General features: G+C 45.0%; 1 protein-coding gene across 3 annotated transcripts in view; it reads left to right on the top strand.

Annotated features, from left to right (window-relative positions):
• Nucleotides 1-16,019, top strand: part of SHISA9 (shisa family member 9) — a 285,095-nt gene that overhangs the window by 246,630 nt on the left and 22,446 nt on the right. For 2 of the 3 annotated variants that reach the window (XM_045460037.1, XM_045460034.1), the window contains exon 3: nt 7,288-7,443. In XM_045460037.1, coding sequence (XP_045315993.1) covers nt 7,288-7,443 — 156 coding nt within the window. Of the gene's footprint in view, nt 1-7,287; nt 7,444-15,156; nt 15,205-16,019 lie in introns of all 3 variants that reach the window. The other variant, XM_045460033.1, reaches the window with a different exon arrangement.

Below are 16,019 nucleotides of genomic sequence, written 5' to 3'. Positions count from 1 at the left end.
AATGCGGCAAAGAGTTTTTCTTACGGCATGGGGGATGAAGTACTTAGAACAGTATCTCTGGGGCCAAAGTTGGTCTATAAGAGAAACCATCCGGCTGAGAGCAAGACAGAGTTGGTTCAACTGGATTATCTCTATGGTCATGACTATGCAAATCAAATGAGATAGACATATCAAACAACATATATATCATAAGTAATATATATGTATGTGTACATATACCTACATACATAAAATACATACATATGTATGGGGCACCTGAGTAGCTTGGTCAATTAGGTATCTGACTCTTGATTTCAGCTCAGGTCATGATCCCACAGTTCATGAGATCAAGCCCCATGTCGATCTCAGCACAGAGCCTGCTTGGAATTCTCTCTCTCTCTGCCTCTCTGCCCCTCCATGCCCCCCCCCATCTCTTTCTCAAAATAAATGAATATTTAAAAAGCGCATACATATGCATATACATGTATACCTGCATTCTGTCTATCTGTCTATGTATCTATGTCTTTTATTTTTCTTCTCTTTCTTGGCAAGGACAGGATTTGCAGATTATAACCCAGATCTCACTCTTTGTGCTTCCCTCACCCTATTGTTCTATTTTGGCTGGATGCCAAACTGGGCTTCCTTTGCATCTACACTTAGGTATCTCCTCCTTAGCTGGATATATTTGTAGAAAACTCCCAGGGAACCTGGATGGCCAGCTCTTTTCCATCTTCCTGTTCAGTAAAATGAAAATAACATTTAAAAAAAATCCAGTCACACCTGTGTTTAATAATTTTTTGTTGCTGCCCTGAGACCAGATTTCTTTTTTTGAAGTATGTGCCTTTTTTTTTTTTAGGTTGGTTGGTTGGTTTGTTTGTTTGTTTGTTTGTTTGTTTATTTATTTTTGAGAGAGACTGAGTGCAAGCGAGGGGGGTGCGATCGAAGGGCCAGAGAGAGAGGGAGACACAGAATCTGAAGAAGGCTCCAGGCTCCGAGCTGTCAGCACAGAGCCTGATGCGGGGCTTGAACTCAAGGATGGACTATGAGGAGATTGTGACTTGAGCTGAAGTCAGATGCATAACCAACTGAGCCACCCCGGCGCCCCCTAGATTTCAATATTTCTGAACATTTGATGCCTGGAAGCAGGCACAAAATGTCTGTCTTCCCAGGGTTCTACATGGGATAGCAGGAATGTGACTTTGGGCTGGTGAGGGATCCCTTTGGTGGGCCATCTCGGTCATGCCCACTTACATTAAGTGACTACTCACTGTCCTTGAGGTAGCTCACAACTTGGGAGATATCATCCAGCAGCAAATACTTTATAATGGCATATTAAATATTCTGTTGGATAACATAAAAGGCTGTCGCAAGTGATGAGGAACATCTCTACAGATTTTTTTTCCTTTAACGACATGTTTTGCATCTCTCCTGGCAGGCCTGGGAACAGAAGTTGAGCACAGTGGGTGGGATCTAGAACCAAGGGAGCAAGGAGATGGGAGAAAGGGCCCACTGGACAGTGGGCTGGGGAGAGGCCAGCTCTTTAACTACACAGGCTCATGTTTGGGATCTACTTCCAGGGGTTAAAAAAAAAAAAAAAAAAAGACGACCACCATAAAGACATTAGTTAATTAGCTTATGAATAGCTTTGGGCATTCTCTATGTACTAGTAAGGGCACTTGCGGTTTGAAATTTCTACTATATTTCTGTAGAATACCCAGGAACAGTGCCTTTATCATCTTAACACAATCCCCAGGCCTTGCTTTATATCCACATGGGCAACTTCCCCTCTGGTTGGTTCCATTTCCCAGAGGAAATCCAGACAGCTACACTAGTCCAAACTATACAGTGCAAGAGATACACCCCAAAGCATACTAGCTTATTAGAAAGAGGCTTCCCTGGGGCATCTGGGTGGCTCAGTCGGTTAAGCATCGACTTCAGTTCAGGTCGTGATCTCACAGTTCATGAGTTTGAGCCCCGAGTCGGGCTCTGTGCTGATAGTTCGTAGCCTGGAGCTTGCTTCAGATTCTGTGTCTCCCTCTCTCTCTGCACCCGCCCTCCGGGCTTGTGTGTGCTCTCTCTCTCTCTTTCTCAAGAATAAAAATTAAAAAAGGGGAGGGCCTTCCCTATCTTCACTGCTTCCCTCCTGTTGTCCTTATTCCTTCACAATAAAGAGATTCTCCACTTGGTAGGTTCAAACTCGAATCCATGGCTTCCTGGATTTTTGAATCCAAAGGTTCCAAATAGAAAAATTCAGGGAAGTATTCTGATTGCTCCAGCCTAGATCACGTGCCTGCTTCTGGCCCAATCACTGTGGGAAGAAGGAGGTATTGTGATTTGTCAGATTTGATCACATGCTCACTTCTGTGGCCAGAAGTGAGAGTTACTTGCCTGATATCCAACTGCCAGCCCTTACATGTCTGAATAAGAGTTTTTTTGCCTGCTAGAGCACACTCTGACCATGAACATGGTGGGTTGCAAATGCTGAGGCATTGCTGTCTTCCAGAAGCAGCCCTCAACTGATGACTCATGGGAATTGGTATATAAATACTAAGGGGCTTGCTTAATGATAGAATTCTCAGACAGGCATTCCACATCATTTACCAGCATTCCAAAGTGGGATTAAACTCCAGTCCACTAGAATCGCCCCTTGCTTGGCATTGTGCTCTGTGTCTGTTTTCCCGTCCCTATCTTGCTCCCTTACTCCTTTTCTTTTTTTTTTTTTCTTTTTTTCTTTATTTTATTTCATTTTTTAAATTTATATCCAAGTTAGTTAGCATATAGTGCAACAATGATTTCAGGGGTAGTTTCCTTAATGCCCCTTACCCATTTAGCCCATCCCCCCCACACCCTCTCCAGTTACCCTCTGTTTGTTCTCCATATTTATGAGTCTCTTCTGTTTTGTCCCCCTCCCTTTTTTTAAAAAATGTTTTCCCCTTCCCTTATGTTCATCCGTTTTGTCTCTTAAAGACCTCATATGAGTCAAGTCATATGATTTTTGTCTTTCTATGACTAATTTTGCTTAGCATAATACCCTCTAGTTCCATTCATGTTGTTGCAATTGGCAAGAATTCATTTTTTTTTGATTGCCGAGTAATATTCCATAGTATGTATATACCACATCTTCGTTCCATACTTTGCCTATTGTAGGTAGTGCTGCTTTAAACATAGGGGTGCATGTGTCCCTTCGAAACAGCATACCTGTATCCCTGGGATGAATTCCTAGTAGTGTAATTGCTGGGTCATAGGGTAGTTCTATTTTTAATTTTTTGAGGAACCTCCATACTGTTTTCCAGAGTGGCTGCACCGGTTTGCATTCCACCAACAATGCAAAAGAGATCATCTTTCTCCACATCCTCACCAACATCTGTTGTTGCCTGAGTTGTTAACGTTAGCTGTTCTGACAGGTGTGAGGAGGTATCTCATTGTGGTTTTGATTTGTGTTTCCCTGGTGATGAGTGAGGTTGAGCATCTTTTCATATGTCAGTTGGCCATCTGGATGTCTTCTTTGGAAAAATGTCTGTTCATGTCTTCTGCCCATTTCTTCACTGGATTGTGTTTTGGTTACTAGCCCTTTATCTGATATGTCATTTGCAAATATCTTCTCCCATTCTGTTGTCTTTTAGTTTTGCTGATTGTTTCCTTTGCTGTGCAGAATATTTTATTTTGATGAGGTCCCAGTAGCTCATTTTTGCTTTTGTTTCCCTTGCCTCCAGAGACATGTTGAGTAAGAAGTTGCTGTGGCCAAAGTCAAAGAGGTTTTTGCCTGCTTTCTCCTCGAGGATTCAGATGGCTTCATGTCTTACATTTAGGTCTTTCATCCATTTTGAGTTTATTTTTGTGTATGGTGTAAGAGAGTGGTCCAGGTTCATTCTGCATGTCACAGTTCAGTGTTCCCAGCACCACTTGCTGCAAAGACTGTCTTTATTTCATTGGATATTCTTTCCTGCTTTGTCAAAGATTAGCTGTCCATATGTTTGTGAGTCCATTTCTGGGTCCTCTCTTCTGTTCCATTGATCTGAGTGTCTGCTTTTGTGCCACCCTTACTCCTTTTCTACGGTGTTCCTGAGAGCACCCCCCAGATATGCTCATACTTGGATCCTTATTTCAGTGACTTCTGGGAAAACCCAGACTAAGACAGTCACCGTAATTGGCAGCTCATCACATGACCCAAATTCAGATGAAGCAGGATGTAGAAGGAAGTGGCGGTTCTGAAGACACAAAAATAGAAGCTGTCCATTAAAAAAGATACAGTGTGAGCTGCCCGCCCCCCCCCCCAAAATAGCAAACATTGAGAGTTTATAGTAAGTGCTCCCACCAGACCAGCATTTGGGCACAAAACATGTCTGGCCTGACGTGCCGAGATGAAGTTGACCTCCCTAGCAGGTGGCTCTGGAGAGGAAGATTTCAGACGATCTTGGGGTCCACACCATAACAAACGCTATGCCTTATGCAGCCCTATTTCCATTATTTTGTTATCTTGAGCCTTCCGGACCCAGCTGAATCGCAGCCAAAATGCTATTATGGCAGAAGGATACACCCACTTTCTCACATGCCAGCAGAGGCTGGGCGACGTGGCATATGTTTGGTCACATCCCCATTACGCATTTGGGGTTGTGTGCTTGTGCAGTGATAAAAATGTTCTTATCTCTGTGTCTCAGCCGTGGTATCCCTGCCTCTTTCCATTTGGGTTTATTGGTTTCTAAAGGCAAGCATTCCATACACGTCATGGGGTATAACGTGTAGAGAAGTCATGGGTTGACTTGTCTAGAAGCAGCACTTCAGAGAGGGGGTTCAGGTGTATAATACTCTGAGGGAGTGCTCTTCAACACACACACACGCCCCTCTCAGGTTGTGAGGGAAACAAAATAGGTAAGATGAAGGAGTCTCACACGGATGGGGGTGTCAGTCTCAGGTAAAGTCTGGACCAGGGTGAGTCAAATTATGTCCCTTGAATCGAATCTAGCAGCTACCTGTTTTGATAAATTAAATTTTATTGACATACAGCCACACCCATTATTTGACATAATGTCTGTGTCTGCTTTCTCGATACAAGGGTGGAGTTGAGAGTATTCCTAATGAGACTCTGTGGCCCATAAAGACTGAATTATTTACAGTTTTGTCCCTTTACCCAAAAAAATGCTGTCCCCTGTTCCAAACCCTGGGAGCTCTGGAGCATCCATTGGTCCATAAAGCTATCCACACCTTGAGGCAAGGGGCTGGTCTGCGCACCTTAGTGTCAGCCAGCCAGACACTGGTGGCCAGCCACCTCAGGTGTTGAGGGTGAGGTTCATGAAGCACCCGAAACCCAGGGTGGTGGTTCCTGAGAATAACTTAGCGGGTCCTAGGGCCAGCTCTGAGCTGTGAGTCCCCTCCAGAGCAGCTGGGAAATGGGCACATATGCCAGGTAAAGGGGATCTTTCAAAGCAGCACCAGCATCCACCGCCATGTTTATTTGGATCTGCACGAGTGCTTCATGTACCTGGAGAGAATCTCCACTTCCTGCCTGAAACTGAGCAATAACCCCCCTCTTCTGGACTCCGTGCCTCATCTGAGTTTGCCTCCTCCCTCCCACTGCTCTCAGGGTGACACAGAAACCCTTCACAAGGCATCGCGAGCCCTGCAGGCCTGTTCAGCCCCACCTCCTCCCTCTCCCCTCTTCTGCACGTGCCCGGCACATACTTCTACTGCCCTCCACCTCCTCCCACATTTAACTTACATCTGGATTTCTGGGTCTCAGCTCAGAGAATATTCCTTCGGAGCCAACTTCTTGAACCTCTCCAGGTGAATTCCATTTCCTCTATGTAGTCAATATTCTGCTCATGTGTCTTTACATATTTTTTTTCTGTCTTTGCAAATTACAACACGCACAGATTTTCTTTACCAAAAATGCTGTATTATTTGCATTACTTTCTCATTTTCTTCTTCCCTCCTTAACAGTATAAGCCCCAAAGAACTATCCAGGTTGACGTGTAGAGTTAACACATCTTTCTATAAGATTTTTTTAAGTTTATTTATTTATTTTGAGAGAGACCGAGACAGTGCGAGTGTGGGATGGGCAGAAAGAGGGAGAGAGAGAGAATCCCAAGTTGTCAGCGCAGAGCCTGATACAGGGCTTGAACTCATGAAACTGTGAGATCATGACCTGAGCTGAAGCCAAGAGCTGGACTTAACTGGCTGAGCCACCCTGGTGCCCCAGAGTTAAACTCGATTTTAAACACTTTTTTTTAAGCTGCATGATATCCCATTATATGCATGTACATATTGTGTATGTAATATGAATGTACAATAATTTAATAATTCCCATATGTATTTTTTTTGAGAAAGATAAGAGAGAAAGTGGGGGAGAGGGGCAGAGGGGGAGAGAGGGAGGGAAGGAGAATCTTAAGCAGGGTCCATACTCTAAGCAGAGCCCAACTCAGGGCTCGATCCCATGACCCTGGGATCATGAGCTGAGCTGAAATCAAGAGTCACATGGGCCATCCAGGTGCCCCCAAGAATTCCTGTATTTTTAGGAGCTCATGTTGTTTCTGTGTGTGTGCATATATTTCACCTTATAGACAATGGTGCAGAGAACATCTCTGAACAAATATCTATGTATTCTGATGTCATTTCTGTAGGCTCATTCCCTAGAAGTGGTATTGTTTGGTCAAATTATGCACTCACTTTACATTCTAAGACACACTGTCATGTTCCTTTCCGGAAATATGGCAAATCGCGTGCCCACTGTGAGTTGATGAGACCACGCAACTTCCCACATCTTTAGGACTATCGGTGTACCTCCCCCCTCTTACTCAATGTTTGCCAATCTCTTGGCGAAGGAACGGCTTCTCGTCATTGTTCTGACTTGCATTTCCTTGACTGTTACTGAAGTTAATCATCTGTATATAGTTTATTTTTTAATGTTTCTTCATTTTTGAGCGAGAGCACGAGATTGGGGGAGGGGCAGACAGAGAGGGGGACAGAGAATCCGAAGCAGGCTCTGTGAGCCCGATGTGGGGCTCCAACTCACGAACCGTGAGAGCGTGACCTGAGCCAAAGTTGGACGTTCAACCAGCTGAGCCACCCGGGCACCCCTATAGTTTTAATAACAGAAATAGCCCCTGCAATGGTAGGGACCTTAACACATCCATTTCAGGGGGAGATGAAAAGTTCTAGGCGCACCCTTTGCCCTTTATTCACCCATCCCCTGCTGCTCTCTCTAGTGTCCCCAGGAGGGTGGGGCGTTTGGGACCCTGCGAGGGTGGGTTGCTTTGCATGGGAGGAAGGTCCCGCCCCGTCTGTGACCACCCCCTGTTATCTTGCTTGCAGATGCTACACAGATGAACAACGCGGTGCCCACCTCCCCTTTGCTCCAGCAGATGGGCCATCCGCATTCGTACCCCAGCCTGGGCCAGATCTCTAACCCCTACGAGCAGCAGCCACCGGGCAAAGAGCTCAACAAATATGCCTCCCTGAAGGCAGTTGGTAAGTGCTGTTCTCTTTCTCCCCTGCTTTTCTGTACTTTTCTCCCCCCCCCCCCCAACTGGTTTTTCTGCTCCTCTCTTTCGTTCTACTTCTCGTTTTCTTTTCCTTCTTCTCGTCTCCTGAACTCTGTGTCTCTGTCTGTCCATCTCTTTCTCTATCTCCCTCTCTGTCTCTTTCACACATATTCTTGATGTCTCTACCTGGGGCCCAGGTTACTGTGAAACAGTTGCTTTCCCTATGACTAGTCACATGGGGCAGGGTGGGGGGGGGGCGCGAGGGACACGTGTGGGGGCTGTTTCCCGGGACAGAGGGCGCCTGGAGGCTTATTTGGACCCACAGACACCTCAGCCCCTTCGTCGTCCACCATCTGCCCTAGTGAATCCCCAGGACATAGAATCCAGGACACCCGGTGTCCGAGTGTCTTGCCCTGTAGGAGGTAGCATCCATCACCCCGCAGTCACCCCGTCTCTGTGAAGTCAGTAAGTGGAACGCTTCTGCTCTTCCGGATTGGGCACGCAGCCTGGAGCTTGTGCTAAGTTCTGATCAAGTTCTTATCGACTGCACGGGACATTTTATACATCCTGCCTCTTTTTCTCACAGCGGTCCAAAGAGGAGGGCACGATTATTATCCCAGTTTTCAGATCAGGAAACTAAGACTCAAGGAGTCTCCTTTACCTTGGTCCAAATCAAGCAGCCTGTGGATTTTTATTACTCCAGAGCCTATCCTCCCACTGCTAGCTTCCCCCGGCCCTGCTCCTCCGTTAGTCCCTTTCCCCAGCTTACAGATGAGGGAGCATCACATATGATGGTGTCCCGGGCTTCCGAACGAACCGTGTGGGCAGGAGTTCTATCGGATGGAAGCAGCAGCCACAGCAAAGTCACACTTTGGGCAGATGGACTCACAGGCCACCTGCTTGCTTTTATTATCAGCTACTTGTCTTCATTCCTTCCCTCGCAACCACGCCCCTCATCAGAGATGGGATGGGAGGTGTTTGCTGATTGATTCCTGTGTCCGATATCTTAATTCCATTACAAACGGACACCAGAAACCAAAGCCCAGACGCTGTGACGTGTCTGTGATGCTGGAGGTGACCATGGTCTCCAAACATCAGAGGCACAGAGCATCTTGGTGGCTCGGCAGAGGGCCAGGCACATACTAGGAACTCCGTAAGCATTTGAATCACAAATATCTTAAGGAATTCATATCTCCCCGTCTCCTAGGGCTTCCAGATGGAGCCCCTCAAAGATGGGCAGACCAGATTTCTAATCCCAAGGGAGCAGGCTGAGCAGACTGACACAGGCTTTTCCAAATCCCAAGCCCTGCAAGAACTCATATACCAGTTCCTGTGTTGCACGTTGAGTTTCTGCACTGAACTCGGCCCTTATACACACCCCATTCCCCCCATTCCAGATCGCGTGTTTGCACAGCGTATGCATCCTGAACGTGTTTAAGTAGACTCAAATATTAGGAGGAAGAGCTGCAGGCTGTTGCCTAGGAGAGGAGGAGTCAGGGCATCTACACCAATGTGGCTGTGGAAGCCTTCATACACTGTGTGGTGCCCTGCCCCTCCCCGCCCCCTTCCTGAGCCTTGCCTTTAGGTGACAAATGACATCTGCCAGTTCCATTTGATTCTTCTTTTGGCATTAAAAAAAAATCAACCCAGACATCCTTTTCCCTTTGAACTGGTTACATTCCCCTAAACAACTTATTTCTTCAGCTTAGGCCTGGTGTCTTGCCCCCCCTCCAAACCCAGTAGTTATTTGGGTGAATCATAGATGGATATTCCCACAATACTCCTTGATTTTTCCCCCGGATTTGTACAGAGATCCTGCCCATAGCACATGTCTACAGTGCATTTAGAATTCCGTTTCCAGTTTTGCCCTCCTTAAGTAACCCTTTCTTCCATAAAGAACTTCCATAAAGTTCTGTAGTGTTTACTGAATGAATGATTGCGCTTGTCTTTGGCATGAGTCCAATCATAGCTCAGTTGTAAGGAAGCACCCCTAATCTTCTAGAAAACTCTGAAGGATCTTACATAAAGAACCCTCCTCCATCCTGGATATGGTTGATGTGCCCCTCTTCTTCTCTGTCCTTCCTCTCTGGTTGTTGTGGGAGTTCACAGACTTTACCCGAGTCGCCGATGGTCTTGTGACTCTCCAGGGAGGAGCAAATTAAAGGACTGCCTGACCCAATGGGTTACCCACGTGTCCAGCATCTGCCTGCACAAATGAAATGCAGATCCTGGGCTAAGTGCTCTTCGAAAGGTTCTTTATTAAGGCATAATTCACACCATGATGTGTGTGCGGATGATGAAACGCATCTCATTAGCAAAATCATTACCACCCAGGAGAGAAGTTGTTTAAAAATTTTTTTCCTTTGAGAGTTCTGCAGCCTTCGATAAGCAGATGCATTTTCTAAAAATTCCCAGTAAAGAAGGAAGGACTTGGACAGCCTTTAGGGTTAACTGCCAGGTTCAAAAATACCCCTGGAAAATAAATTTCTCTTGGTGGCTTTAATATCCAGAACATGGGGTAGTTTCATGCAGTCACTGAAACTCTCTGACCTCAGCTTCTTCATGTGAAAAATGAGGAATGAAAAGCAAGGAAATTTTAAAATAGAAAATGAAACAATTCTACTCATTCTGGTTATTAGAATACTGTGGGCCATTAAATATGTCCCATCCATTCACTGCCAACTCCAGAGAGAAAAGAGTGGTAACTGTTGGTACTTTTATTTTATTTTATTTTATTTTATTTTATTTTATTTTATTTTATTTTATTTTATCTTATCTTATCTTATCTTATCTTATCTTATCTTATTTTATTTTATTTTATTTCAAGGAAATCACACTCATTAATGTTAAAAAAAATGTTTTAGTGTTTATTTATTTTTGAGAAAGAGAGAGAGTGTGAAAGGAGGAGGGGCAGAGAGAGAGGGAGACACAGAATCCAAAGCAGGCTCCAGGCTCTGAGCTGTCAGCACAGAGCCTGATGCAGGGCTCGAACCTACGAACCATGAGATCATGAGCCAAAGTCAGACGCTTGATTGACTGAGCCACCCAGGCACCCCAACACACTCATTGATGTTTAAAGAGAGCTCTTTTCTTTCTACAATTCAGGGATATAGCATGTAAGTACACAATGTTCTCTGTTCCCAAGGGGTTCACTGCCCAAGTGTCAGCAAAAGATTAGCACACATTAGGGAAATGTTAGCAGCTAAACTTCATCAGATTTTGTACAAGGAGGTATGATGGGGTTGGATTATCATTTGTTTCATTCATTCATTCATTCATTCATTCATTTATTTTAGACATTTAATCTGGTGTCCCTTGATTGTAGGTCCCATTGAGGCATGAACCAAGTCTGTCCCATTCATCAGTGCATCCCCAGCACCTAATACCATGCTGGGAACTTACAAGTGCTCCCAATAAGTTTTTGTAAAATTAGTGAGTTAGAGCGTATGGTGAGTACCACATCAAGTCAGGAGCATGAGATGATCAGCAAGATGGTGGAACATGGCATCGACTCTGCCGCTGGTCGGGACGGAGTTTAAGATCTCACTAGATAGTTTCAGGCTTTTTCTGAAATAACTTAACCTTCTCAGGTCTCAGTTTCCCCCCTCTGTAAAATGGAGATAATAACAATATGGAGCTGATGGTTTGTTGGGTAGATTCAGTGATACATTGCACAGAATGTGCTTAGCCTGACATACAGTCAACCTCAGTAATACTGGAACATATTAAAGTCTCCAGACCAGAGTTGTTTGTTGGCCATATTTTTCCTCAGATCTCCAAGATATACTGATGCCTTGATTAACATGCAGTGGCTCAGGTGTCATTTTGAGGGAGGGAGAGTTTATTCCGGTTTGATGGGAAAGACATACAAGGAAGCTAACTCACACTGAGGATCTGATAAAACAAACAAGCAAAACAGCAAATGACGTTTTTGAGCCGTTCTAAGGACCAGCAGTCAGCCAAACCTGTTTACTGCCCCATATCTCCTGAATGACGAAGATCCAGACATATGGCTACTACAATCCATTAAAAAAAGATTCCTAGTCTCCTCCAACTGACTCTCCTTCCTAAGTTACAACTGCGGAATTAAACTTTGTAGTTACATCCTCCACCAAGACTGAAGACAAAAAGTGTGTCTTGTGGTAGATTGAGTCGAAATGTAACCTGAAGTCTCCGTTAAGCACACGAGTTCCCTGGCTTGAGCCGCCAGTTTGATGGGTAGTTACGATGTGAAGAACCCACTTTATGGTTCTTCATAGGCAATGTTGACAGGACAGAGGTGTTTGGGAAAATGTCCAGAAGGCTTACCTGCTGGTTCAGAGGGGGGTGGTTCCTGCCTCCAGAGCTGGAAAAAGACCACACTTTCACGTAATTTCTGATGGACCTTGCATACAGAAAATTGACCAAGCATTAGCATTTATCGCCTCTTGGCCCCATGTCCAGTTTTTTCCTCTAGGCACGTAAGACTTAAACTCCTGACCACATTTATTTTATTTTATTATTTTATAATTTTATCTACTTATTTATTTAATATAATTTATTGTCAAGTTGGCTAACATACAGTGTATACAGTGTGCTCTTGGTTGTGGGAGTAGATGCCCATGATTTATCGCTTACATACAACACCCCGTGCTCATCCCAACAAGTGCCCTCCTCAATGCCCATCCCCCATTTTCCCCTCTCCCCCACTCCCCCCCACCATCAACCTCAGTTTGTGCTCTGTATTTAAGAGTCTCATATGGTTTGTCTCCCTCCCTCTCTGTTTGTAACAATTTTTCCCCCTTCCCCTCTCCCATGGTCTTCTGTTAAGTTTCTCCAGTTCCACATATGAGTAATGAAGACATATGATATCTGTCTTTCTCTGCCTGACTTATGTCACTTAGCATAATACCCTCCAGTTCCATCCACATTGCTGCAGATGGCAGGATTTCATTCTTTCTCATTGACCTACATGCCCTTTAGATGCTTCATTGCAACCCTGGCTTCTCAGTGAGAGAAAGAGACAGGGCGTACCAGCATTATTGATAAAGTGCCATGGTGCCTTCATTTTTACATTAAAATTTTATTAAGAAGGTATCTTCTTTGTTGCTATTTGACAGACAAGGGGCTCTTGCCAGAATCCTGTTCCATTTTCCAATGGCACTGTTTAAAACCACAACAATGCACTTCAACATGGCAGGAATTTCCTCTTTCGTCTTGCTGTACGAGTCATGCGTGAGAAACCTACCTGATGCATGAGACCTCAGCCATGGATTGACCTCTATGTGTTTAATTTTTTTTTTTTTAAGTTATGGCAAGAAGAGGGCTAACATCATTGAAGTCTCAAAACACTGTACCTCTGAGGGAGGTATTGTTCCCAATCTTTGGCAGATGAAATTAAGCAATTTTCCCAGTGTCTTCCAGTAAATGGCAGAGGCAAGAATCACATTCAGGATTACCTGATTCAGAATCCTGTGTTCTTTCCATGACATGATTCCATGATTCCATCTTTCAGAGGGCAATTTCTGGCATCAGAAGGCTATAACCAGACCAAAAAAAAAAAAAAAAAAAAAAATGGGGGAGCACCTTTCCCTCTTTTTTGGAGGAAGGATTATTTATATTGAGTTATCTTTCTTTGTTTGAAGTTTAAAGTTTCCCCATGGTGCTGAGTATAATTGAGGTATAATATATTTAAGGTATACTGCAGATAAGGTAAAATTTACATGTAGTGAAATCTGCAGATCGTAATTTTACAGTGGCATGATTGTTGAAAGACACATACTCTAGGATAACAAACATCCCAGTAAGGGTAAGAAATATTTCATCACCCAGAAAGTTACCTCACGTTTGTTTCCTCTCACCGCCTTTGATTCGTCCCCCTTTAATAAGTGTTGAAGTTTTTCCACCCAATAAATATTTATCTAATGTCAGGGGTAGTGGCACCAAGCATGTAGTGGGACCTTACGTGTATATTTGGAAGCCTGTGTGCCACCTGATTAAGTGTCCTTATTTTCAGTGGATTTATGAAAGAGAACTTGTTACCACCTTGCCAGAGCTAAGCCCTGCCTTAGGTGGGGATAGGGGTGACCATGGCATGGTTCCTGTCTTCAAGTGATGAACTTGGCTTAGGGGTAATGACCTGTTTGGTGTCCGTGACTCGGTGACTCAGGCAGTCTTGTGTCCACCCACACAGGAAGATTTGGGGCCACATCACTATTTCCAGATGTCAATGAACCTGGGCGGGTCTCACTTAATTTTAACTTCTTCACCCTCCTGTCCCTTCGTTTCCCCTCTGTTGTGAATAATGAGGGTGTTGAGTTCATATTGGCAGGGGGAATGTGGCAATCTGAGCATCCTTTGGCATGCCTACGAGGCCAACCAGAAATGTTTAAATGAGACCGGATCTGTGCTCTGTAATCTTTCACATCACACAGAATGTTCCCTGCAACTCCTCTCAGCTGGCAGCCTGATGTCTGTCTGGAAATTGTGCAAAAATGCTGAGAACTTGAGCTTTTCAGGTAGATTCTTAAGAAAGGAAAGGGGAGCCAATGGCACACACTGATTGGTGAGGCCTCTGGCCAATGGACAGAGGCTGCTGCACAGACACGTGAACAGGTTTACCCCCCTTTGAGTAAAATCCAATCTTACAGAGAAAGTCTAACAAAGACAGGCTTAGGGTGTGGCCATTGCCCTTCTTAACATTCTTTACTTTATGCAAGAGGTTACCAGGGAGTTTTCTTAATAAAGTACCATCACCCAGGGCTCATTCGGCACACCTGAAATGAAATTCAACTTAGAGAAACTGATTTCTAATCAAAATTCCAAGCATTATGTGATGCTTAAATAACAAACTTGAATCCTGTAGCATTTAGGGGAATTTCCCTCCCTTAGGAAAAGTGACTCACAGAGAAACTTAATTTGTTTGTTCGTTCGTTCGTTCATTCATTCATTCATTCATTCATTCAACAGTATTTTTCTTTCTTTTTTCTTTTTTCTTTTAATGTTTTTATTTTTGAGAGGGGGAGGGTCAGGGGAGGGACAGAGAGAGAGAGAGGGAGACAGAGGATCCAAAGCAGGCTCCGTGCTGAGGGCAGAGAGCCCGATGTGGGGCTCGAACTCACAAACCCTGAGATCATGACCTGAACCAAAGTCGGACGCTTAACCGACTGAGCCACCCAGGCGCCCCATCAGTATTTTCATACACAGATTATGTGCATGGACAGTCCCTACCCCTTGGGGGCCTGCCACCCAGCCTGTAAAGTTGCAGTCACTGCAGAGCCTGGCCCAACCTTGGATTTCCCTCTAACTTTTTAGGAGAGGGATTGCAGTAAAACAGGATCCAAATGCATCTTGTCAACAAAGTGTTGTCATTAGCAAAAGTGACCTCATGCAACTCACATTTCCCTTTCTTTCTTAGAGGGTTGAGATTTAGAGCCAGATTCACTGCCTGAGAAATCTCTCTCTCCCTGACGTAACTGAAAACATTCTAGGCCTCTTTCAAGGGACTTCTTCTGACCCTCTGTTGGGTGTTATCTTGATGCTGCAGAAGGAAGTGCCTACAGAATCACATTTGCCCGTTTGGTCTCTCGCCCTGTTCCCGGGGCCCCTGAGGCCTGCTCCCCCCTGCCTTGGAGGCTGTGGTGGGGCCGGCAGCAGGTGAGGGCAGCGAACACGAGAAGCCGGCCAGCAGATCAGCATCTCTCGATTGTTATTTTTTTAGGAAGTTCTGATGGTGACTGGGCAGTGGCGACACTTAAGTCACCAAAAGGTACTGTACGGCTCTTTCTAGCTCTTTTGTCTAGGTCTTGTCACATTTGACATTAATCATTGAAAGCACAAAGTGTCCTGGTGTCTGTGTGTGACCCAGTGCCACACGTGTGTCCCCATTGAGTGGACCTGAAATCCATCTAAGTTCCAGCATGTAGGTGTTCGTGTGTGTGTGTGTGTGTGTGTGTGTGTGTGTGATGTATCTGTGCTCTGGGCTGTTGATGAAGAATGTGCTACCCGCCCCCTTCTCAATATTCATTGCCTGAAGGAAAATGTCCCTATCAGACACCATCCAGGTAAGACATCCAGGAAATATTTTATTTTATTTTTTTTCAGAAAGCAACCCAAGCAAACTAGCAAAACACAAGGTGAATTAATGCAGGAGGGGAGAAAACACACCTTGTGAGGCAGAGATAAACACAGTCAGGTTCTTGGCTCCAGGTCTTGGGGATGATTTAGCCTTTCTGCTCTGTTCAGCTTTCCTGAGGTGGTCTGGGGAGAATCAGGAGTCCTTCACGTGGAGTCTGTGAGTTTAACCAGATGGGTGGCTGGACCAGGAGGTAGCTAGCATCTCCTCACTCCCTACCATGTGCCAGACAGGGTGCTGGCCCTTTGCATCATGTTGTCACTAAATTCCCTGATGACCCAGCCGTGCAGGCAGTGTCCTTCCCCGTTAGCGATGAGGACACGGGCGTCTGAGGGAGGGTGTCTCGCTTACGTCCACAGCTGCTAAGTGCTGGCATTGTAGTTTGGACCCGCATCCGTCTGACTCACATGCCTAGGTTATTTCCCACCTGAGTGTGATGGGAGTAGCTC

The sequence above is a fragment of the Leopardus geoffroyi genome, chromosome E3, assembly GCF_018350155.1.
Source record: "Leopardus geoffroyi isolate Oge1 chromosome E3, O.geoffroyi_Oge1_pat1.0, whole genome shotgun sequence".
NCBI lineage: Eukaryota > Metazoa > Chordata > Mammalia > Carnivora > Felidae > Leopardus > Leopardus geoffroyi.
Note: the sequence above shows the minus strand (reverse complement) of the source record. Positions and strands in the feature narration are given on the sequence as shown.